The sequence below is a fragment of the Alligator sinensis genome, unplaced genomic scaffold, assembly GCF_000455745.1.
Source record: "Alligator sinensis unplaced genomic scaffold, ASM45574v1 scaffold740_1, whole genome shotgun sequence".
Lineage (NCBI taxonomy): Eukaryota > Metazoa > Chordata > Crocodylia > Alligatoridae > Alligator > Alligator sinensis.
Window position 1 is genome coordinate 1,025,245 of NW_005841964.1, and position 24,293 is coordinate 1,049,537.

Here is a 24,293-nt window from a genome sequence, read left to right on the forward strand (position 1 = left end):
GAGCTTCCTGCTGCAGCCACCAGGGACTGCCCAAATCGTCAAAGCTCTCTGAATCTTTGCCGAAGCTTATTAATCAATTTGGACCTTTAAATTGGTCCCCTAGTTTGATTTGGATCTGGAGATTTGGCCACCAAATCGAGCCACATCTCTGAATCAAATCATCACCCAAGGCTTCACACAGCCCTAGTATCCAGCTAGAGCTGGTTTGAAATTTTCATCAGAAAATGCCAGCTTGTCAAAACCTAAATATATTGTGTAATCTTATCAGCTTTAATGACCTTTTGACCTTTTGTTAAAATGCAAATAGGGTTGAATATGAAATCTGTTTGATTTCCTTCCAGCACACATCAGAAGCCTGGGGTGTGAAGTCTACTGCTGTGGGACAGTCAGAGCTTTCCCTGGGGGGGTGAACTGTGGTAATTACCATGGGCCCCATGCTTTGGGGGGGCCCCGTGGAGCCTGGTGGAGTGGCTGGCACAACTCCATGCTGCCACCAGCTTCACCTCCAGCTGCTCAGCACCCCCCCCCATCCCCACTACTGAATCCACTACCAGCTTCCTCGCATCCGGGGGGCACCACACAGACCAATTTGCCCCAGGCCCCACACCCTGCTTAGGGTGATTGCCTCAGGCCCCGTGCTTTGGGGGGGCCCACAGAGCCAGGTGGGGCAGCATTCACATGTAGGTTGTTACCTGCTTGGAGATCCCAGGGCTGATAAGTTCCCAGTCAAGCTATGTGGGGCAAGGTAGCCCTGGAAGTCCTGCAGTTCTTGAGCCTTCTACATTCTCCACTTTGTGCAACTGAACTCTTTGAGATGTCCCCACCTTTGGGGGACTCCTGAGGCTGCCCCCAACTTCCTATAAGCAGCTGAGAGAAATGTCTAGAATATAAAACAATATCTATTATAAGTGTAGCTGCAGGGTGAAAGGTTAAACTTATAGAAGTTTCCCTTTCTTAAGAAAAATTATGCAAAGATTATAATCATCAATAGAAACTTAAAAAGCAGCCCTTGTGGGGCAAACTTGTAACAGAAAGTAGAGGCCTGGGCTGAAAAGATCTGTGGACATACATGTACCTGCATTCTTTGAATAGTCACCACACCAGCATGTAGAAACATGACCCTTGTACATGTAAAGAAGTAGTGAAAACCAATAATCCCTTTGCCCATGAATTTACATGATTTGCATGTGTAACTGCAGGTAGATTTGTGCATGTGCATTTTGTGCTTGGTCTTACACAAATCTAATATTCTACATCTGCATTAATCCAAATATTCAAAATTCTCCATAAAACACCTAAAAAAACAGGTCAGGAACATGGGGTATATAACAATAACAATAATAGCACCAATAATAATAAAGCTAATAATAATGTGAATATGTTGATTTAGTGGATTTGATTTAGATCTCACAAACACCAATATCAATTAGAAATAATGTAATTGTTGATTTTATTGTATTTGTATAAAAGTATATATAAGAGATATGAGTGAGGCCCAAATTTTTCAATTATAGTCTTTGATCAATATTTAGTTAGGTAACACCACTAGATGAGAAGTGTTAGAAAAATAGTGCCAAACCTGCTGCAAAGAGACAATGTATAGCTCTAGAAGAGGAAAGAAGTTCCTTAAACTAAGCAGTTAATTTAAAACAATTTTTCACATGGGTATAAACATGTTGGTTTGGTGTAGCCTCCTCAATCACCCTGTTTTCATATCTGCTTTCTGCTGTAGTATTACCGGTTGCAGCTTTATACTAGGTATACTTAGCAGCCTCAGGACATAAATTCCAGGAACATATCCCTGCTCTGTCCCTGGCCCTGGTCTGATGTATGCTGCCTATTTAGTTCTCCAGCCTCCTGAACTGAAAACTGAGGAATTGTCTTTCTAAAGATGAGACTGCAGTAAGACACCGTGTGACCTTTCCTCCCTTGGATGCACATTTCCCCTAACCTAGCTGTCATAGGGAGTGATTTGTCATCTACATCCCTGAGAATGCCTTTCATGGTGCCTTGTATATAAAATTTGAGGGGTGAAGACTACTGTCCCTTCCAGATATTTAACATGAAACAGATGCCTTAGCTTAGAAGCCTAGTAGCCCTCAGCATATAGCCACAAGTTCTTATGCACTGTTTTGTTTGAATATCTGGAAGAAAACAAGTTTTTATTTATTTTCATGCTTCACAGTCAGCTAAATTTTTTATAAATAAAATATGTCTGGTAACTAAATCCAAGCTGGATGTGAAGCTCTGTTATTTGGGGTGGGAGGGGAGGGGAAATACAAGATATGAAATTAACACTATTCATTTCTTGACAAAGAAAGATGTATTGTATCTCTTCCAGTGATATCTGGAACTTTTGAATTGTTTATATGCTAAAAATAATAAGCAATATATTTATATCCTCTTTAAAAGTTCAGTACCTTAAAAATAAGAGTTCTGCTGCAGGCAACTAGCAAAGATAGATAGGTTGCTACAACTTTTATACCATTTTGTTGTTGTTTTCTATTTTTTTAAATATCTATGCTGTGCCATCTGCCATTGTTTTTTATAGGGAAAGGTTGTGAAGGGTTCTGCTTTGCTAGCAATGTATATATTTGATTGGGGACAAAAACACCAGGAACCCAAAAACTCCTTATCCAGTAGTGTCCTGCTATACATCAAAATTTACTTTACTGGTGATGGACTTGAGAATGTAAGAGAAGATTTGATCTAAATTGATTGGGTAAAAGAGAAACAACTATTTTGAAATTGAACAAGGTTATTATGTTTGATTGTTAATAATCTTCATTCAAAACTACATCCTGTGGCCATGGCTACACATGCACTTAACTGTAGAGTAGAGTAATTACCCGCGGAATAAAGTGTCACTGTCTACACATGCAATGGTATTAAGCTGCAGTAAACTAAATTACTCCCTGACAGTACTATCTTACACAGGGATAATTTACTGCAATTAAATGCACATGTAGACACTGACCACAGGTATAAATTGTGCCCAGTCAGCCCAGCCAGCTGGGGCCCAGAGCCTTGCCTGTCACCTAGCCACATGATTCTGCACTTCAGCATCCTCATGCCCCAGCCAGCCCTTCCACTGCCTGACATTGCCACCTACAGCCCAGGGCTGATTTCCTTTGCCCTCTACCAGCCCAGACCTGCTCGGTCCCACCTCAAAATGCTGCTGTCCCACACATACATGTATATGCTGCACCCAGGAATAGTTTACTCTGGCTCAAACTGCTCTAGAGTTTATTGCTTCACATTCATTGCTCATGTAGGCATACCCTATGATTTCATAAGTGAATCTATAGAACTGTGATTCTCCACCTTCAGGTTCTGTGGCACCCTGAAGTGCTAAGATACCCTTTTACAGGTCTCATGGGGTGCTGCTCAATATTAGCACAGTTAGGTATGCAAAGACCTACCTGGTTCACAAGATAAACCCCAATGGATCAAACAATGGATGCCTGGGGTTTAAAAAAAATGTTGAGAACCCTACTATAGAATCTACTATCAAAGAGAGTGTCCCAGAAGTAGAAAAATAAATAATAATATGATAATAATAATATTTATCACAGAGGATAGGTTATTTTAAAAAAGAAACTCTGGACAATTGTTTATACTTCAGGATCATTTGGCCCAATACAGTAAGAAAGGGCTAGGGTTTTTTTTCACCTATATTACTGGAAGCTTCTTCTAATAACTCAAAGTCAACTGTGACACTCCTGTTACATCCTGGTAGCCATTTTACTAGTCCATACTTCACATCCACAAAGATTATTTTGTGGAGCTGTAATTTACCTAGGATCGTGTTTAGTTTTATGTGCTTTTATGCAGTAGGCAGCTGATCAGCATTCATCATGACCTCTTCCTGGCTGATGGCAAATAAAAAGGACAAAATAGCATTTTTTCTTCAACTAAACTAATGTGTGTGGGGCTTTTTATTTCATAAGTATTTGATTTTCACAGCAGGCATCCGCTGAGCAGCAAAAAAGTGAATGATGTATTAATATCTATGGTATTATTAGATTTTTCTTTGTTTTACTTATCCTGATGGAGCAGTCAAAGTTTGCTAGGCTCCTCCCAAACATGGAAGAGAAATGGTTCATATCTGCTTAATGAAACTTGGGCTAAGAGCTTTGAGGGGTGGGGAGATGGACACAACATAGAAGCAGAGAGGAACCCAGAACTCTGCCTTCTCTTTTGGCTTTACTTCACATGTAAATCCGACTGGGCTTTGAAACTAGATAGAGAAATACCTATGTCACCTGCAACATAAACTTCTCTCCCACAAGGGTTGCAGGGTTAACTGTAAAGCCCCCTTATACTCTTGGTTGTAAAACACGATGTATGACAAATTCATATAATTGCTTATTTTATCAGTTGTCAATTTTATGCATAGCCTATGAAAAATTATGAGAGCAGATGAAATATATTATAAAAATTGCCTGTGTTTTAAGGTAAATCTATTGATAACTGTTCAGATAGCCTCTGTCGCAGATAGTATATGCCAGGGGTCTGCAACCTTTTAGGAGCAGCAGGTCAAATTAGCACATCTCACTCTGAAAGCAAGTTGTTGCTTCTGACCTGGCCACCACTGCTTCCCCCACTGTTACTTTGACCTGGCTACCTTTATTCCTGTCACCAAATTGCCACTGATGTCCTAATTTCATGGACTAGATGAAATTGACTGGCAGGCTGGATTGGGCCCACAGGCCATAGGTGCCAACCCCTGTGGATTGGGCCCGCAGGCCGTAGGTACCAAGTCCTGGTATATGCAGCCCTAACTGCCTCAGACTTATGACTGATGGTATCTAGCAGAAGCATATCAATATTGGAGCCTTGAGTAAAATAAATGGCAACTGCAAATAGCACATTAGGAAAATGGACAGTGCTGAGTCAATTTTTAGCATAGTGTTTAATGTCTTTCTGTCTCCCCATTGTCTGTAGTACTCTTCTGGAAACATGAAAATTCATTTCCTCTCATGGATTTTGTCCTCTTCCATTTGACAAGCATTGATTTTTCTCCTATGCATTTTGAATGGAGCTGAAACTGACATTGGCTTATTTTATTTAATAGACATATCAACTTAATCACCACCTAGTCCTCTTATGACAAAACATGCATGTTTTTGTACCAGCATCATCCACTGATATCAGAACAGCTGCACATCTAGCCATGAATGAACAGATTTTTATTTTTTTTGCAAGACTCAGGAGTCACGGCTATTTAAAATTAGACATTTGTGTTGTTGGTACATTTGTTGAAACATTTGGTTTGTTACATTTTCCCATCAAATTATAGCAGTTTTAATTAGCTCAGCCACTTAAAATCTCTTCTGTTGTTAATGTTTTCATTTTCTAATGACTGAATTTATCTGAACTTAATGGGGATTAAGGTTCTGATCCAAGCTCATTGAATTTACTGGAAAGACTTTTGTTGACTTCAGTGGGCATTGAACGATGTCCCAGTTTCTTGGCAGCTATTGGTGTCATTGTTCTTTTAGCTTACGTATGTGCACGTGTGCATGCGCATGCACACACAAACACACATACAGAGTCTGTATATTTGTATTTAAATTTTGTGTTCATGGAACTGGAGATTTGAATTATTCCAATAATAACAGAAATTGGTTATTGCTTAGCAGTATAAAAGGACTCTTTTAAGAGTTTGTTTTTTATAACATAAAAATGTATTTGTAATATTGAAAATTATGGATAGTTATATGGCAAGAAAGATGGTAAAGTAAATTGCTTCCATGGTTGTCAATCTAATGTTTGATCTTATATACTGCAACAATAGATTCAGATTATATTCTTGCTTATACCAGTATACATCTGGAGTAATTACAATGAAGTCAATACCATTGTTCCATATTTATACCCAATAAAGCAGAATTTCACCATCATTTGATAGGTAAGTTAGACTGAATTATGGCATGTAATGGTTAATAATCACAGGCAAATACAGCATCAAGGCATTTTGTAAAGGGAGGAAAGTGTTATGCAGAGCCCTAAAGCAAAGACAAGAAGTTTGATTCTATCTCCTTGTTTTCCACAGATTTCCTGTATTCTAAATCTTATTAACTCTCTGTATGCTTCAATTTCCTGGTTTGTAAATGGGATTGATAATACACTCGTCATATAGGGGTACCTAATTAAGTCACATTGTAAATCACTGTGAGATTGTTGGAGAGTATTCACTATATGGATGGAGTTGGTCAGGAATTTGGCATCAGAATGATTTTTGTCAGGAGAAGGTCATTCCTAAATTAAAATTTGTAGACAGAAAATTTAAAGTTTCTGTCAGGCAAACTAAAATTATGCCTATCTTTCTGCCCATCTAAAAGAATCTATAGCAGAAAGCAAAATTGATAGGGGTTTTCAGACAGGCAGCCAACAAGCTAGAAGTTTTCTGGAAATTTCTGTGACAAAAAAGTCAATTTTAACATATCATCCCAACTCAGAAGAAAAAGTTTCTGAAATTAGTTGCAAGGTTTAGCATCATCTTTCCATCTTCATATGTGTGTTAATAATATTTATTATGATTTTGATGTATCAAACAAGTGGACTTCTAGGGTAAGGAATTACCTTTTATGTTTCTTTAACTTTCCTTGGACTTGACAAATACTTTTACTCCCAGTTCCTGTCCCTTAAAAGAATAAAATAAAAAACTTTAAAAAAAATTGTGGCAAGTGTAAGTACAGGATTTTACAACATTGCACCTTTGTTATTGATTAGGTCTGTTTCATGCCAGTGATGTAGTTAGCTTAGCCAAACACACAGAAATTTCTCTTTCCTTTCCTGCAAGAATGTCACAATAATAAATAAATCATAAATCATATCAATTGTATTGATTTGTGAAAGCCTTGATCTATGCAGACCTTCAGGAATGCAGATGTGTTGTTTGGAGTAACAGATAAAGTAGTGAAACATTTTGCTGGGGAAAAAAAATCCACAGCTACTTTTTTAATCCTGTTTTTATTTGTGGCATCAAGCTTTGTTGAGCAAAAATGCTGTGAGGCATCCAGAAATTTTCTGCATAGTGGCAGGCTTTTAAATGCAATGAGCAATCTGCTGTATGTTTCCATATTAATCAATAAGTTGGAAGGGGAAAATCAATATTGTCTGTGCAACTGTGCTTGACATCTCCTAAGAGCTGTGCCTTTACTATGGATTTCATGCTGACAAAACTGATCATAGGTTGATTGTTTATTTAAGGGAGAGGAAGGAAACCACAGTCAGTGTGGTGACTAAGCAACATGAAAGATTTTGCGCTTAAGATGCCATATTCAAAAACCTGACATCTGTGTCTAGGAAGTATAAGTTATAGATCTCAGTTACACTAGTAGCTGCCCATGTGAAACAGGAAAACCCAGTCCTAGTGGGTCAGCAATAAAGAAACTCAGATAGGTATGGAAACATATAGCCTGAACAACAAGATCACCAGTAGAATACTTGGGGTTTAAAATTTCTGCTCTTTGATAGCCACTGTGACAGTAAGAATTTTGCTACATACTCCATGGGCTACAAGGATATAGCTATGCTGATGTAATTATGATTGCTTAGATCTCTATTTTCTGCTAATGTGCTGATATTTTTTCAGATTTGCAGAACTGCAGAATACTACCATTAGTTTTCGCTGTTTACTTTTTATCATGGAAGAGAGAATTTATTATCACTGAAGGGTTAGGTCACATATTTGATTGGTTTATGTACTTGGATTTTTATTTTAATTCTAATCTTTCAAATTTGGAAAGCCTATTAAAATAATGTGCTGTGTCCTGCCATTATGAGCTATCACCTCTGGTTGTTACCTCCTCAGAAACCCTAAGCTTCACCATGATCTAAAAAACACAGTATAAACTAATCAACATAGGTCCTGGACAGCACAAAGGGAAAGCCAACATGATGCATAGCTTGGTGATAATAGTTCAGTAAATGAAATTCTTCCATCTGAGCCCATCATTATTCCCTTTCATGCTTGTCATAAAACAGTTCCATCCCTTAGTTGTACCCTATAACATTTTTCACAGGAGTAGGGACATTTAACCTTAGGCCTAAGCCAAATTTTAATCTAGATAATAATTTATTTTCTTTCCAAATAGCCTCTTGCAATTTCAGCTAGATAAAGTTGTCCAAAATCAGGCCCTCTGTAATGCTATAGAGCTACCAAAGAGATGAATTTGATAACTCTATGTAACAGGAGACAGTCCTGAGGCTGGTCCCAACATTGGCCTGCTCTACCTCTCTAGGGCAGTCCACCCACCTGATTTTGCTGCCATGCCTTAAATGTAACTGAAAAGATATTTGTAGGTGGGAGGCTGCCCATTTAATGCCCCAATGCCAAGGGCGTAACACACAACTCCATACCATCCCTACACCATGTCCCATGCCTCACAGATGGTATCACTATATGGCTCTGACCCCACACTGGGCCCCACTGTATGCCAGTCTAATATTCAGACCCTGACCTAGATCCCTCTTACTCAGGTGACCTAACCTCCACCCTCATATTGGGCTGCAAACCCCCCTAGACCCACCATAGCAGTGGTCCCCTCTGGGACCTTTAGCCTCACAGGCCCTGGCCTCATCTCTAGGCCAGTCAGGATTCCAAGCCTCCAGCAGTGGGCACTCAGGCCCTTTGACCATCCTGGTCATGGCCCCAGCATTGACTGGTCAACGTTTATAAGTAGGTTCTTGGCAGCTAGCTCTCTCCGATACAGGTCGGCCTTCTGAGCTCCTCCTCACACTATCCTTGCTCTGTGAGCTTGTGGACCACATAGTCACTCTGGAGCCCTCCTTTGCCTGGTCTTCCACTCTCACTGGGTTCATTCTCTGCCCCTTACTGGGCCTCTATTCCAGCCAGCCAATGCACAGTCCTTCAGGCCCCCCATGGACCCTACTCTATGCAGCCTCTGGCTCTCACTCTGCCTCCTCACTGGGGCCAATACTCCACCCCCTTGCTGGGGCTTCTGGGCCTTACGCCCCCATGGGCCTCAGGTCCCGCTCTATGGGGCTTGGCTCCATGCTTTTCTGCTGGGTTGTGCTTCCCTAGCCTTCCCCCACCCCCCACAGGGTCACCCACAAGGCAGTGGGAGCTCAAGTTTTATGGTGCCCCATATTCACCTTTCACTAGGGAGGCAAGGGTGTGGCATTTCCTGGAGACTACCCTGCCACAGGCAGCCCTACCACACCATCCAACCCCAGCAGGGTGTAGTTTTAAGTTAAGCCCCAGGATCAGGAACCTCCTCCATCCCCATCATTCCTACCCTTGACTTTCAGGTGTTCTGGGAGCAGCAGTACTCTGGCCAGGAGATTTTCACCCTTTGGCTCCACAGGTGGAACTGCCTGGCTCTGCTCTTAGGGTGTCTTATACCCTGACTTCCTAGCCCTACACCAATCAGGCAGCCTCTTGGGTGCCATGTGACCCTCCTGATGGGTCTGCTCCCACCTGCAGGCTGATCTGCAGCCTGCTTAAGCCCTTAAAATGGTAGGCACAACCTGTACTCTTCCACACTCTACAATAGTTTAGAAGTCTTTGCTTCCTGTTCTAAACTGTTGTAAAGTAATACAGTGTACTCTTAAACTAATGACCAGGATTTCTGGTTTTATCTGATAAAAAGCCCCAATTTTTGGATTTAAAGAAGTAACCCAAACTCCACATTTTTCCATGATTAAAAGGAAATACCACTTAATAAATATATATAAGTGGTATTTCCTTTTAATCACTGGAAAATGTGGAGTTTGGGTTACTTTATTTAATCTGAAAATTGAGGAGGATTTTTTTATCAGAGAAAACCAGGATCCCTGCTAATGACTATCTTTGAATGTATTTCAGTAATTAGTTAAGTAATTCCTGCTTGTAAGGTGGTTTTAGATCCTTCAGGATGAAAGGAACTATACCAACATAAAATGTTATCAGATGCTTGTTGCCCTGTGTTATTTTTCACAGTAGTATTTTCAAGAGGTATTCATTTTTCACTAATTTGACAGTTCATTCTCCACTGCTGATAACTTCAAATATAGCCTTTAAAATATTTACAGTGAGGATGTACAAATCCTCCCTCCTACCATGAATATTAGTTGCTACAGAGCCATATATCATATTTCCTATGCAAGTGATAAAATGATATAAAGAATGGGTGGCTTTCAGTTACCCATTGCTGTGATGCTGAATCTAAAAAATCATTTGAGTTAACTATTTGATTACTTCATTGTAGAACTGTAACTTCCCTTCCCAGATAAGTTAATGTAACATGCCTTCCATTGATCCTTTTTCTGTGCCTCACAGGTCAGAGGTATAAGTTGTAGCCATGTTGGTCTAAGGACATAGGCAGAAAAGTCCTTTGGGTAAATCCAATATCTTTTATTAGACCAACTCAGATAGTTGGAAAAATTCTTCTTTTCAAGGTTTCAGGTACAATTGCCCTTCATCAGGCAGAGGAAGCGTATGCAGATGGTCTGTGCTCTTCCTGGATGGAGTAGTAAAGCAGTCAGAGTCCATTACATATGCAAGAAAGTCAGTCAGTTAAAATGTAAATTGAGGTAGTCAGTAGGTGAGAGACAGGTGAGGGGGTGGCAGGGTGAGAAGGGGAAGGAATGTAGCTGTAGTCAATGGTTGCGAGACAGGAGGGGGCGGCAGCAGGTGAAGAGGGAAGGGAACAAGAATAACTGGTAAAAAGTGGAGGGTTTACCTGGGGAGTCAGATGTTAGGCAGGTTATAATGTGTTATAAATCCAATGTCTATATTCAGTCCATGATTTTTTGTCTCCAGTAGATGTTGAAGTGAAGTTCATAGGCTCATCTGTGAAAGGTGTTTTGTAAATTCCCTTTAAGAATTAAAACTAAGAGATTGGAGAGACAGTGGTCTTCTCATGAGAAGTGTGCCCCCAAAAGGTAATTGGGTATTCTTATATTTGATAGATTTTTGTGTGCATTTAATCTGGTGCACAGTTGTTGTTTGGTTTTTCCTACATATTTTCTGTCAGGGCATCTGGTGCACTGAATGAGATATATTATATTTCTGGAGGTGCAGATGTAAGATCCAGGAATGTTGATGGTTCTATTGTGGGGTATAGTAATTGTGCGGGTGGTGGAGATATGCTAGCAGGCTTTACATTTCTTGTCATGGCATGGTCTGGATCCATTTGGTGTGTTTTGGACCTAGGAAGTTTGCTTTTGATGATAAGGTTGTCAAGGTTCAGTGCTTGCTTAAAGGCTAGGATGGGTGGTTCTGGGGAAATTTCTTTAAGAACTGGGTCTCCTTCTAGTACAGGTTGCAATTGCTTGAGGATTTTCTGTATAGGTTCCATGGAAGGATGATATGTCATAACCAGTAGTGTGTGTTCAATGGGGATTCCTCTTCTGTACTGCAGCAGTTCTTCATGTGGTATCTGGGTAGCTCTTTCAAAAATGCAATGTATCTCTCTGGAGGAGTGTCCTTGTTGAGTGAAGGCCCGTTTGAAATTTGTGAGGTGACAATCATGGGTGTTCTCCTCAGTGTAAATTTGATGGTATTGGAGGGCTTGATTGTATATTACAGCTTTCTTGGAGTGTTCAGAGTGATTACTGGTTCTGTGCAGATATGTACATTGGTCCATGGATTTCTTGTATATGGTGGTCTGTATTTTACCATTCTGTATAGTGACCAGGATGTCTAAAACGGAAATGTTTCTGTTGGTATATTCCATAGTCTGATGGAGGGGTGATGCTTGTTGAATTTCTGATGGAAATCAATCACAGGTCAGGGCAAATTCTTTGAATATCTGGACTTTTTATTTTGTCTTGAGAATTCCCTTTTAGTCTCAGACTTATTTTACTCTCTTAAAAAGAGTAAGCTCTTTACTCTCACTGGCAAACTTCTGCTCCCTCCAGCATATCAGTTAGGAAAAGCTTATTTTGACATATCATTAGATTTAAAACAAACAAACAAGAAGCGATACATTTTACACACCACAGTAGACTTGTGAAACTTGTTGCCATAGGAGGTTGTAGAGGTAGATAGTATAGCCAAGTTCAAAAAGGGGCTAGACAAATTCATTGGGAGGTATTAAATAGAACAGTCAGGAATGTATTCTCTGACATCCCTAAACCAATGGTGGTTGATGCCACTGGAGGTATGACAAGGGATGGACCACTGTATATGCCTTGTTCATATACTCTTCCCCTAAAGCATATAGTACTTGTCATTGTTGAAGACAAGCTACTGGGCTAGATGGACCATTGGTTTCACCTAGTATGGCACTTCTTATACTCTTATTAACTTTATACACTGTCCAGAGTTTAGAAATTCCCCAAGATCTAATTTTATAAAAACTTTTCATAATAGCTACTTGAGTTTTGCTGGATGACTGTTTCTCTAGTTTACAAATGGAAATGGGTAATATTCAACACAATTGAAAACAGCGAAAGGACTGGTGTATTGAATTGGTAGCATAGTGGCAATGTCTAAATGAGACACCTACTATGCAGTCGTTGCTGCACAGTCATTTAGTACTTGCTTAAAAAAGTACTAAATGTAGCCAGAGTTACTGTGCAGTAGCACTGAGAAATGGATTTTTGTGACTCTGACTACACAGTAGCTTGTGACTACTGCGCAGTAGCATTGCATCATGCTTTCTGCCATGTGACGCTATTGCGCTGTAGTCACGGGCTACTGCATATCAGCGTCTTGTGTAGACGTGGCCACTGTGAGGTATAGTTGGAATGCTCCGAAATTAATTGCACAATTCTGGCAATCTTAGAACTGAAATGAAGTTGAGGGAACTCAACTAGACAGACATGCATTGGGTAACAAAAAATACAATTAAAAATCTTCACCCAAAAGGATTCTAAATCAGAAGTATGTATACTGAGAAGTACACTGAAGTTACATTCCACCCCTTTCTAGCATAATTCATAAATTCTAGAGATACCAGCAGGCTGTACTGGAGCATACAAGCCTTTCCTATATGCAAAATTATGTTCTTTTAACTATAGCTGTATAAATCAAAATGGTAAAATCTGTACTGTGACGTTGTAGATTGTGTCTTTATGGGCTGAGATTCTCAGACAAAGTTTCTGGGTCAATACTGTCAATCTGCTCTTGTTATGTAAGGCCAGTTGACTTCCAGTGGCAGCAGGATCAGGGATATACCAGCCCAGCCTCTGGCTTCTTTACTTTTCATTCAATCCAGGAAGAGCACACACCAACTGCAGAAACTTCCTCAGCCTGACAAAGAGTTTTAAACCCAAAAGCTTTCTTAATTTTTTTTTCCAACTACCTAAGTTGGTCTAATAAAAGATATCAGATTTACCCAAAGAACCTTGTCTGCTTATGTCCTCAGACCAACACAGCTACAACCTACACCTCATTATACCCACATAGCTTTTTGAGGTGTGATGTTTAGTGGTTATTTGGTGCACCAGATGTTTTCAAGACCTGAGTGTATGTCGCTAGATTATTTTATCATAGAGAAAATAGAGAGAAAAGAGAAAATTAAAATATTTTAACTTACTTTCCTCAAAGAAAAATAACACTGAAATATAACCTTCTGTTCTGCTGCCCAAGAGACTCCTGAATTGTTAAGTTGCATTGGGGTTTCAAATAGCACAAGCAATTTTTCAATTATGTGGATTGGCCATAAACTCATTTCCAGGAAATCTAAACATTGTTTTAAAAACATTTGTTCAGCAAATGTTCATTCTAAGTTTATTCATGAAAAAACTAAGATGATATAACCAATCAAACTTGTAAAGATAGTTGAAATGCTCCAAGATCAGTTGCACAATTCTTGCAATTTCAGAATCAAAATTATGTAGAGGGAGATCAACTAGCCAGACATCTGTTGGGTAAAAAAATACAATTAAAAATCTACACCCAAAAGGATTCTAAGTTATGCAGAGTTATTAAAAAATGTGAGGAACATCTTCTTAACAATGGGGAGGAATAGATTGAAAATATAGGGAACACTAGGATTCTTGGAATCAGTGGGCATGTCTACACAATAGTTTTACTGTGTAGTTGACTAATTAGCTGCACAGTAAAGTCTCAGTATCTACATGTGTGGCCTCATTAGGCCACAGTAAACTTATAAACACTGCCCTGGGTTACAATTTGTAAACACAAGTATTATCCTGCAGTGGTGTTATTTAGTATGGTGCAACATACATATAGACACTGACATGTCTGTCTGGGGCATGAGGGTGCCAGTGTAAGCACTAACCCCACGCTGGAGCACCCTCATGCCCCAGCCAGCCCCCATACAGCACATTGAACCAGGTTGGAGCAGCCCTGGGCTGGCAGGCTGATCCTCTGGGTCCCCTGCCAGCTGCGGCTACTCTGACCCAGCTCAATGTGCTGTGGTCCTAGGAGTGCGTGTAAACGTGGCACTTAGGAGTTCATTCAATTGCATTAATAGCATATGTAGATGCACCCAGTGACTGGCAGGTATGCTGGTTTTCTCTGATAAAAAAAATCCCCAATTTTCAGAAATAAAAAAGTAACCCAAAATCCACATTTTTCTGTAATTGAACTGAAACACCACTATATATACATATATATATTAGTGTAATTTCATTTTAATCACAAGAAAATGGTGGTTTTGTTAACTTTTTTAATCCAAAATTTGGGGATTTTTTTTTTTATCAGAGAAAACCAGGATCCCTGGTGACTAGGTATTTAGCTCTGTTAGGAATAAATTAATGGAACAGAGCAGCAGGCAGGTATTAGTTTCCAATAAAACAAGCATTGAATAATTTTGACCTCTACTGAGCCTCAGTAGATTGGAAAGAGGAAGCAAGCTCTGTGAGTCTGGGAGAGACCTGGAGCATTCTAATAAAACACACAAAATTTTAGATTCCATTATTACCAAAGTGATTACGAAATTTCACATATGCTGGGTAGTAAGAGAAACTAGGAAGACAGTAGCTAACTAAAGAACCCTTAAATTAATGTTAACCTGAAAAAATGCTGAAATATTGAATTGTTTTATAAAATCAGTTAATAAGAACACAAGAAGTACCATACTAGGTTAAACGAATAGTCCATCTAGTGCAGTATCCTGACTCCAACAGTGGCATGGAGGGATACTATAGGGGGAGAGTATAAAACTGGATATCTCTAGAGCAGAGTTTTTCAACCTCTTCTAGTAAGTGTTCCTGCGGTGGCCCCCTTTTAGTAAGTGTAACCCTGGGGTGGAGGGGTGGCAAGCGGCCGGATGCAGAGCGCAGGCATGGTGAGCAGCAGAACAGCAGCAGAGCAGCGTCTGTTTGGCCCTGCTCTCACCAAACCCTGGCCCTGTTCCAATGAGACAGCGGCTTTGGGTTCCATCCCCACCTGCCCCCGCATACCCCCTGGGACCTTTCAAAGTACCTCCAGGGGTATACGTACCCCCCGTTGACAACCCCTGCTCTAGAGTGATCAATCCCCTCCCTGATATTATCCACCATTTATTGGTTTAGATATGCCAGAGCAAACATCTTCAACCTTTGTGTTCTATCATCTTTGTGATCTATCATCCATGAGTTTATCCAGTTCCTTTTTTAACCTGGCTATGCTGTCCACTTGCACCACCTCCTGTGGCAATGAGTTCCACAAGTTAACTATGTGTTGTGTAAAAAAAGTACTTTCTCTTGATCGTTTCAAACCTGTTACCTATTAGATTCAGTGGGTGCCTATAGTTCTAGTATAGAAAAAATAAGAAGCAATGTATAAATGATTAGAATGAGATTCTGACATTGTAACATTAGTTTAGTCAGATTCAAAAAGAGATTGGCCAAATTTTTGGAGGAAAGGGGCATCATTAGCTGTTGAGGATGGGAGTTAGGGATACAGCTTCTGAATTAGAACTTCCTAGACTTTAAATGCTGGGAGCTGCAAGTGGGAGAGGAACAATGGAAAAACACCTGGTCATACCCAGTTCACTCTCCCTTTCAGCATCCACTAGCTGCCACTGTGACACACAGGATGCTGAACAAGATAGAGCTGTGGTCTGACCCAGTAAATGGTCATTCTTATGTTTTTATGCTGTAACACTGAATGATAGCTTACTTAGCGGATAGTCCCAGTACTCATTTGGTTTGTTCACAAAGCCAGGTTCTGCTCCATGTGAGTTAGTATGATAAAATCTGGCTCTTGGAAAAATAATGATGTACTTTTTTAAAAAAAAAAATCCTTTTTTTTACTAGAAATATTTTGGAAAAAAGCTAATGTGTAAAACCAAATAGATAATATACACCAGGACATTAAAGGGATTAGCAGAGGAACTTATTTTGCTGCATAAAGTTATTTTTTAAATGTCCTGGCAATCACGTGAGATAGGAGGATAGAATAAAAACATACATGGGCCCAAATCTGGGAAGGGATAAAGAAAAATCCTAGTAATTACTTCCTGAAAAATCTAATGTCAGTGGCTATTAAAATAACAATACATATAGAACATAGAGAAGCATCTAGTGTCTAATTCAGAACCAATTGAAATCTCCTCTTCCCCCTGCCAGATTTGCTGTGTACCAAACAAAGTGGCTGAGTGTGCCAGTTGCAGCATGCATGCCACAGGTTGGCCATCCCTGTTCTAGTAAGAACAGCAGGGCACAATTTCCCCCATCGGTCTCCAAGTCAAGATCATCAACTAAGGTTCAAGTGCAGTTGCCATTCTGTACCCAGGGTAAAAGCCAGACTGACAAGATTCGAGCAATCCTATCACATCCAAACATACCAAAACACACTACATTTTCTTTACTACAGAAAAGGTTAGCAGTTTTCAGACCTGACAGCCAAGTTCAGTTTACGGACTTGTTTTGGAATCTAATTTAGTAGAAGCAGGAGTCTAGTGCTAAGTTTATTCCTTCTTAGACAGAGGGAAGAGTTGTGTAGTACTGTGTGGGTAGAAGAAGGTCAAGAGGGATAAGTAAAACATAAGAAACTGGAAATCCTGAATAGAACACCCTAAAAAAATTGAGTTATTAAAACCTTTTAAAGTAGCTATGAGAGTCAGATTTTGCATATCCCTAGCAGAGCTTCAACACAGCAGAGTCTTAGAAGCGCATTCTCTCTTGGATGTTAAACATTCAAATAGAAGACATGGTTCATCCATGGCCAGTGTAGCTTTCTCCTTGAGCTATTGGATGGGGAAGACATGAGCCCAGAGGTGGGCAAAATGGCAGATCTGGATGGCAGCCAGACTCCATTTCCCAGCAGTCCCTACCTGCATTGCTGTGGCTGGTTTCCATGGAGACCCCAGGATTGGCAGTGCAGCCAGGGTTTCCATGGAAACCTGCCCCAGGAGCAGTGGCAGGATGCATGGTTGGGCAGGGAGCTGCTCTGGGGCCAGGGTTGGGAACTTGCAGTAGTGACAGCATGGTCCGGAGCTGGGGCAGAGCCATGAAATGCTGCCTGCATGCCCCTGCCCAGGGCATGCATGAAGCAGATTGCAGCTGTGCCCTGGCTCCAGACCACGGTGTCACCACCACAAGATCCCGGCCCTGGAGCAGCTCCCTACCCAACTGCATGCCCTGCTAGCACTGCTGGGGCCAGTCTCCATGGAAACCATGGCCCTGCACTGTCACAGCACCCCTGCTCCTGGGATCTCCGTGGGAACTGTCCACAGTGATGCAGGCAGGGGCTGCTGGGAAATGGAGTCCACTGTGGGCCTGATGTGGCCCACAGGCCGGACTTTGCCCACCCCTGCATTAGCCTCATCACCAGGGATCCTGGTTTTCTCTGATAAAAAAGATTCCCAATTATCAGATTTAAAAAATCCGCATTTTTCCATGATTAAAATGAAATACCACATGGTGGAAAATCATGGAAAAACATAAATTTTGGGTTACTTTTTTAAATCCAAGAATTGAGGATCTTTTTTATCAGAGAAAACCAGGATCCCTGCTTATCACTTCCCACTGGTGTCTTCTCTGGAGTCAATGCCTGTATTTATGCTCTGCTTGCCCGCATGAATGTTATCTCCCCCATCCTGAAGATATGAGTACTATATAGATCCTACATTCCCCTCAGTAAAGCCAGAGGCAAATGCTGGGCCCAGTAATAGTTACAGTGATCGGCACAGCTTTTATCACCTCCTCTACTCCTTTGAGGTACAATTTGGCCCTTAGTAAAAGTGTGCTAAATCATTTAGAATTGCTAAAAGCTACAGTAGGACACAGGGGGAAGAGGAAATTTTGATTTTTTTATACAGTAGTTTTTTGTACATATAGAAAAAAGTGTGTTATACCAAATGTTCAATCAAATCTAGTGAATCTGCCGCTCCCTCAAGAAAACTCATTTTGTTGCTGTCTACCACTACAAGATGAAGACTGTCAGTATCTTTTTCATATATCATATGTGGTATTAAAGTGATTTCTTGAACTATTCTACATAAAGGAGAAGGAGAGACACAAGCCTCCAGGGACTAATAGAAATTTCTGCATTATTAGAAAATGATCTAGGAAGCGAGTTAGCTCATTTGTGTTATTGACAATTCCTGCTTTTGCAAGTGATCACATTGCAAAGCAAAACCTGTGCATATCTGACTTGTAAAATCAAAACTAAAATCTTTTACTTATATCTGCTAATTTACATGAGCTGAAAAAGGATATGTCTTCAAAACCTAGAGAGCTATTTTATGAAATGGTTTATATCTGAAGACATGCAGTTCCTTCCATCATTTCAAAATTCTGCCTTATTCATTAGTTTAGCAGGGTATTTGACAGGTGGAATCTGGGTTCCTATCTCTGCTGTAAGAATTGTTCAGATATTTTACATTAAACAATCCTTGATTAAAATACATAAACAGTCCTTGGGGCAGTAGCTGGAACCCAGGACCCACCCATTTGAAATGAGTGCCCTCTAGGCCAGAGAATCATAGTGCCTTTCTGTCTTTCTCTCTCTCGCTCTCTCCCACCAAATGAATCCTTATATATTCTGTGCATAGTTTCAAAGGGAGGAACATCCCTAACTATAAGTGGCCTTGAGCTCCCATGTCCCAGCTGAGTGCCCTATCACCATTCCTTGGTCTCCAGAAAGATGTAGGTTTGCATGCCATCAGGCAAAAGTAGAAATTAAGTATGGGTCTCCCATATTTTAGATGACTGCTCTTATCCTGAGCTCTTGTATAAAGGGAAGGCAGCAGCAGGAAGAACATTGCTTCTCTGGTATTATTTTAAAAGAATACAACTCTATATTGTTTTAAAAGAAAGCCATCAATGCATTTTATGACAAACCTAATCCATTGCATGTGCTATGATAACAGCTGGTGGACTGAGGCCCTCGGGGAGGACAGTAGAAGAATGCCTGGTGGGGAAACATGAGATTAAGGATAAAGTATTCAGTGAAACAAGAGGGCAAAATCTAAAAGCAACTTGAGAACTAGGACATATTGTGTCAATACAGGAATTATTAAAGCATACATGTGTTATACTTTACAATTTGTGCATGTTGGTTTTACAAAACGTGCTTCAGTGAAAAAATCTGTTAATTAGGGTTTATAAGCACCAACAGAGAGCTATGTGTTGTTTTCATATAAATACTACTTTGAAATATGCACTGTGTACCCTCAGAGAAACAGAAGTTTTGGCATGACTCCCATCCATGATTCTGGTTTCCAGAGAAAGGAGTTCTTAGCACCTCATTAAATATGAGGAGGCATTTTGCTTTTCCCCTCTCCTTGAACTCCATTAGTAAATCATAATCTGGTGGTAAAGGGTTTTGGCAGGGTGTTGCTGGGATGCATGTCTGATTTTATTGCTTTTCCACGTAAAGCTGTGTCTTTAATTCAATTTTCATCTTTGTGTAAATGTAATATTATTATGATTTGAAAACCATTATTTATATTTATATGTATAACAGAAAACTCCCTTCAGCCTTAACTGCATGATATAACGAATACAGCTCCCTCTCTCCTTAACAGGGAAGGAGGGAAATGAAAGAGGATTTCTGTGCTACCCGGTATATTTATAGCAGTGTCCCTTTCCTGAACTGCAGTTGCAACTCTCAAGGTCGGGCTTATTTACAATAAAAGCATTCTATTTACACATGCCTTTCCTGCTCTCCTATTGCAGTCACACACACACAAACCCTTACATGCTTTAGACATTTTCCAGACAGCACTTCTGGTTATATTAGCTTACACTGCAGTATTTGGACAAACACTCAACATTTCTTTAAAGATAACGGGTAGGAAGATACTCATAGGACCAGAAGCAATGAACCTGTGTGCTGGGGAATTAATAATACTACAAGATGCCTTTCTCAGAGCTTTCCTGGCACCGTTCTACTGAGGTTCAAGAACTGACATGGACTAAGAAGGGAATGGAAACCCTGATTCAGAGCCCAGTTGGGGCACCCAGTAAGTTCACTGGACTTTGGATCAGACCCTTTTCCTTCCGAAATAAGCACTAGAGTTTGTGCTACGTCCTGAAAAAGTCATGGTTCCAGAGAAACCAAAAACATCCTCTGCTTCTGGAAGTCCCTTGAGGAGAAGGCTAATCTTCAGAAAGAAATCTGTCCTGAGTTTCTGGGTCTGCAGAGACGAATGTCCAAAGTAAAATGTACAGGGCCCAGCCAAGCTAATCTCCTCCCTCCCCACAAGTTAGCTAACCCAAACTGCCCAGAGGTCTCTCTCAGCTTTAGGGACTTTAGGGAAGGAACAATGCATTAGAAGCAGAATATCTTTCTACAAGCACTTTGCCGTTTTGCCCAGCCTATAGCAGTAGAGGGACCATGGGACCCATAACCATTTTCATTAGCAGTCTGTAATTCAGCAAGTTCAGTTTTTAAAAATGTATAATCACCAGGGATCCTGGTTTTCTCTGATTTAAAAAAAAATCCACAATTTTTGGTTTAAAAAAAGTAACCCAAAATCCACATTTTTCTGTGATTTAAATGAAACACCACTAATAAATAGCTAGATATATAGTGGAGTTTCATTTCAATCATGGAAAAATGTGGACTTGGGGTTACTTTTTTAACTGAAAATTGGGGATTTTTTTAAATCAGAGAAAACCAGGATCCATGATAATCACTAAGGTATGCCATGAAACAGTGTTCTTAGGCTTGACCATTTTCTTTCAAGAGGAGAAAAATTAATCTCTGATTAACCAGGTGTATGTAAGTCTGACTGAAGAAAATGTAACATACACAAGAAAACGTCATCTTTGGTGCAAAGATCATCAAAAACGATGATGGCTCAATGCAATTCATAGGAATAGCATGCAGACTCACGTCTGTTTAAATTATGAATCTATCTGTTTTCCAGCCTGAGAATGTACAAAGTCTAAATATCAATTAATCTTGAAATGCATATATGTGCTGGGGAATTTTTAAATCAAATAAATCTTTTAGAGAACCTCCATTTCTTTTAATAATACCACCCACAAAAGTAAAAGAAAAATCATTTGACTGAAGGAACAAAGCAAGGCAAATTCCTGCCTCAGCTCTTTCTTGTATATCATTTAGTATGAGATCCTACCCCTCAGCTGACAGTGCAAAGCCTGGACCACAGCTGAACTGCTTTGGCACTGCAGTATGCAAACAGTAGAGAATGAAGACTCTCCATAGGATTGATCGTATCAAAAAAACCTGCCATGCTGCAAATTAGCAGCATGGCAAACACTTGCGTATGCAGTGCATATGGTTTGCAGCGCCACATACCACACATGCACACTCAGCTGGACACACCCCCAGAGGGTACTTAGCACTTAGCACTAATTTTCATGCTATAACATGAGGACACTCCTATATTAAGAGGTCTTAGTATAGCCCAAGGATAATATGTAACAGTGCCTCAAGTTTCCTCTATATTGAACCTCATAGCTTATAGAACAGAATAAGCTATTAAGTGCATGCATGTGCATGCATGTGCATGCACAAATATGCAACAAAACCCTAATAAAGGATTTATCAGCAAGAGTTGAGCTTACAAACCAATTACAAACCAACTGAAAAAAGTATGCATACCATCCCCAACTCTTAAATCATAGCACTCTAGGATATTTTCTGAACTCATCATAATCAGTTCAGAAAATTTATTTGGGGAATTTTTTAATATAAATATATATACATACATATACACTGGAGCTTTTTTGTATTCTATCAATAAAGTCAGGGATCTTTTCTTACTGGGTAGGCCTACACGTGGACTTTAATGCACAGTAGCCTGTTTTATTGCGCATTAAACGTCACATAAAAAAGTGAAATTAAGCTAATGTTTAGTCAAATAGGATACTGCGCATTAAACGTCACTTAAAAACATACATTTTCAGTCCTGTGCATTAAGGTAGCCTGATGTGTATTTATTTAGTACCTCACATTAGAGGTACTAAATTTAATGCACTTTAGAAAAAGTGTAGTAATGCACATGTTAATGCACCCAGCAGGGATCTAATTATATAGGATTCAGGCAAAATGCACACAGTAAGTAATAAATGTAAAAGAAAACACCCCAATAACAATAATGTTTTCTATATTGCAAACTGAATGTTTAATATTTTATGTCTTCCCTGAGTTAAAAACCCGCGCAAGATATCCCACTGGGCTATAGGATATCTTACCCTTATAGACTTAATCAAATGCAAAATTTTAGTCCCAGATGTACAAGGGTTTTTTAGGTGTCTAAATGTCCATATAGGTCTGTGACTTGGACCTTAAATATGCAGTAGGATTTTAAAAATACCATGTATAAAGCTTAGTACAGAATAAGTTATGGAGGAAATTATACAGTTTGAAAAGAAAAAAACAATGTTTTATCTTTACAGCTCTAGGATTTTTGTTTGTTATAGACTGAATGGAAGCTGTTTAAAGCTTCTAGGAAATCTGGAAAATTAGAATTCATTCTTGGTTAATAGATTGGTAGGCAGAGTAAAATGAGATGTAAAAAAAGTCATCACAAGATTGGAACACAGTTTATTACATAGGTTTCATAAATATATATGTGTTGCATCTGTATTGATGAATAGATAAATATTTGAGTTTTATAGAATAACATTTTACTGTTGCTTAATTTATTTACTAGTAGTTCATTTTTATCAATAAATAAATAAATAAACAACCCTACTAGATAAGATTACACTGTCACTGGCTTCCACATAATTAGGCAAAATAGGTTATAAAAATCCCAGATGATACAAGCAATGTATCTTTCTGCAAACAACTTTCAACTGTTTTTTTAAATTGTAAAGTGGACAACATAGAGAGGAAAACATGGTTTATGCCTATTTGTTCTGGCAGAAATCCAATATTCATTGCCTGTTCATATTGCAAGAAAATGGGATCATTAGGGTCAGAACGAACAGCTGCTTTAATTATAAGAGCCTGATATATCATATCAACATGTTCATCAACTTGTACAAACTCCAGAAATATACTCCAGGGTTCATTTCTATCAACCTGTTTTTTTCTGATGGGTAAGATTATACAAGTATAGTCTAGAAAAAATTCTGTTTCAGATGCCATAATAGTATATACCAAAAAAATTACTTAACTTGGCAACTATTATTAATGTAACAACTTTACAATCTCTATTGTATTTTTTGTGGTTATGCCAATTAAGGGAATTGGATTTGTGGAGAAAGTTTTCATTATGTTAAAGTCTCCTGTGTCCCTCGGTCACAGATCTGCAGAATACTGAACCAGTCCAGAGCATTTCCATCTTTGGCAGGACAAGCTGAGTTGCATAATATAACTGAGGGTACCCTTCTTTAAAGGACTGGCTCCTTTGTGTTTTAACAGATGCTATGCTTCTGGTGGCGGAGAGATTAGAGGGACCGTTCAACATTGAATCAGTCATGGATCCTATTGATGTCAAGATTTCTGAAGCCATCATGAACATGCAAGAAAACAGTATGCAGGTGTCAGCAAAGGTACTGTTCAAGTCACTTCCTATCCTCTTCTGAATGTCAAAAGCAAAGGTAAATTGCTTGCTCTCTCTCTTTCTCTGCTGTACAGTATCTGAGAAAACTTGACCATGCTGCTGGGTCTTATTATTTGTTTGCTTGTTAGAGCAGCAGGCTTGCTCCAAATCCCCTGACCTGTTAAAAACTCTATAACCATCTTCAAAAACAGATGGCATTGAGAAGGATTCTATTTATTTAAGGAAGTCAAGGGATGTTGTAAATTACTTTGCATTTGATACAAACTTTCTCTGGTTGCTCTGTAAGAGACAGTTGACAGAGATAGTAACTTTTGCCTGTGCCCCATCTGTGACTCTCTATATTAACCTCTAAAGATGCTTTGATTGGTATAGGTCATGTTGATGCATAACATGTTGGAGGTGAATAAATGAAGCGTTCCATTTAACCTTCTTTAATGGCCACTCGGGGGA

General features: G+C 39.5%; 1 protein-coding gene across 1 annotated transcript in view; it reads left to right on the forward strand.

Moving 5' to 3' along the window:
• The window catches only part of GPC6 (glypican 6), a 1,120,836-nt gene that overhangs the window by 998,943 nt on the left and 97,600 nt on the right, over nt 1-24,293 (forward strand). The window contains exon 6 of the mRNA XM_014518541.1: nt 23,702-23,832. Within this exon, the coding sequence (XP_014374027.1) occupies nt 23,702-23,832 (131 nt within the window). The remainder of the gene's footprint in view (nt 1-23,701; nt 23,833-24,293) is intronic.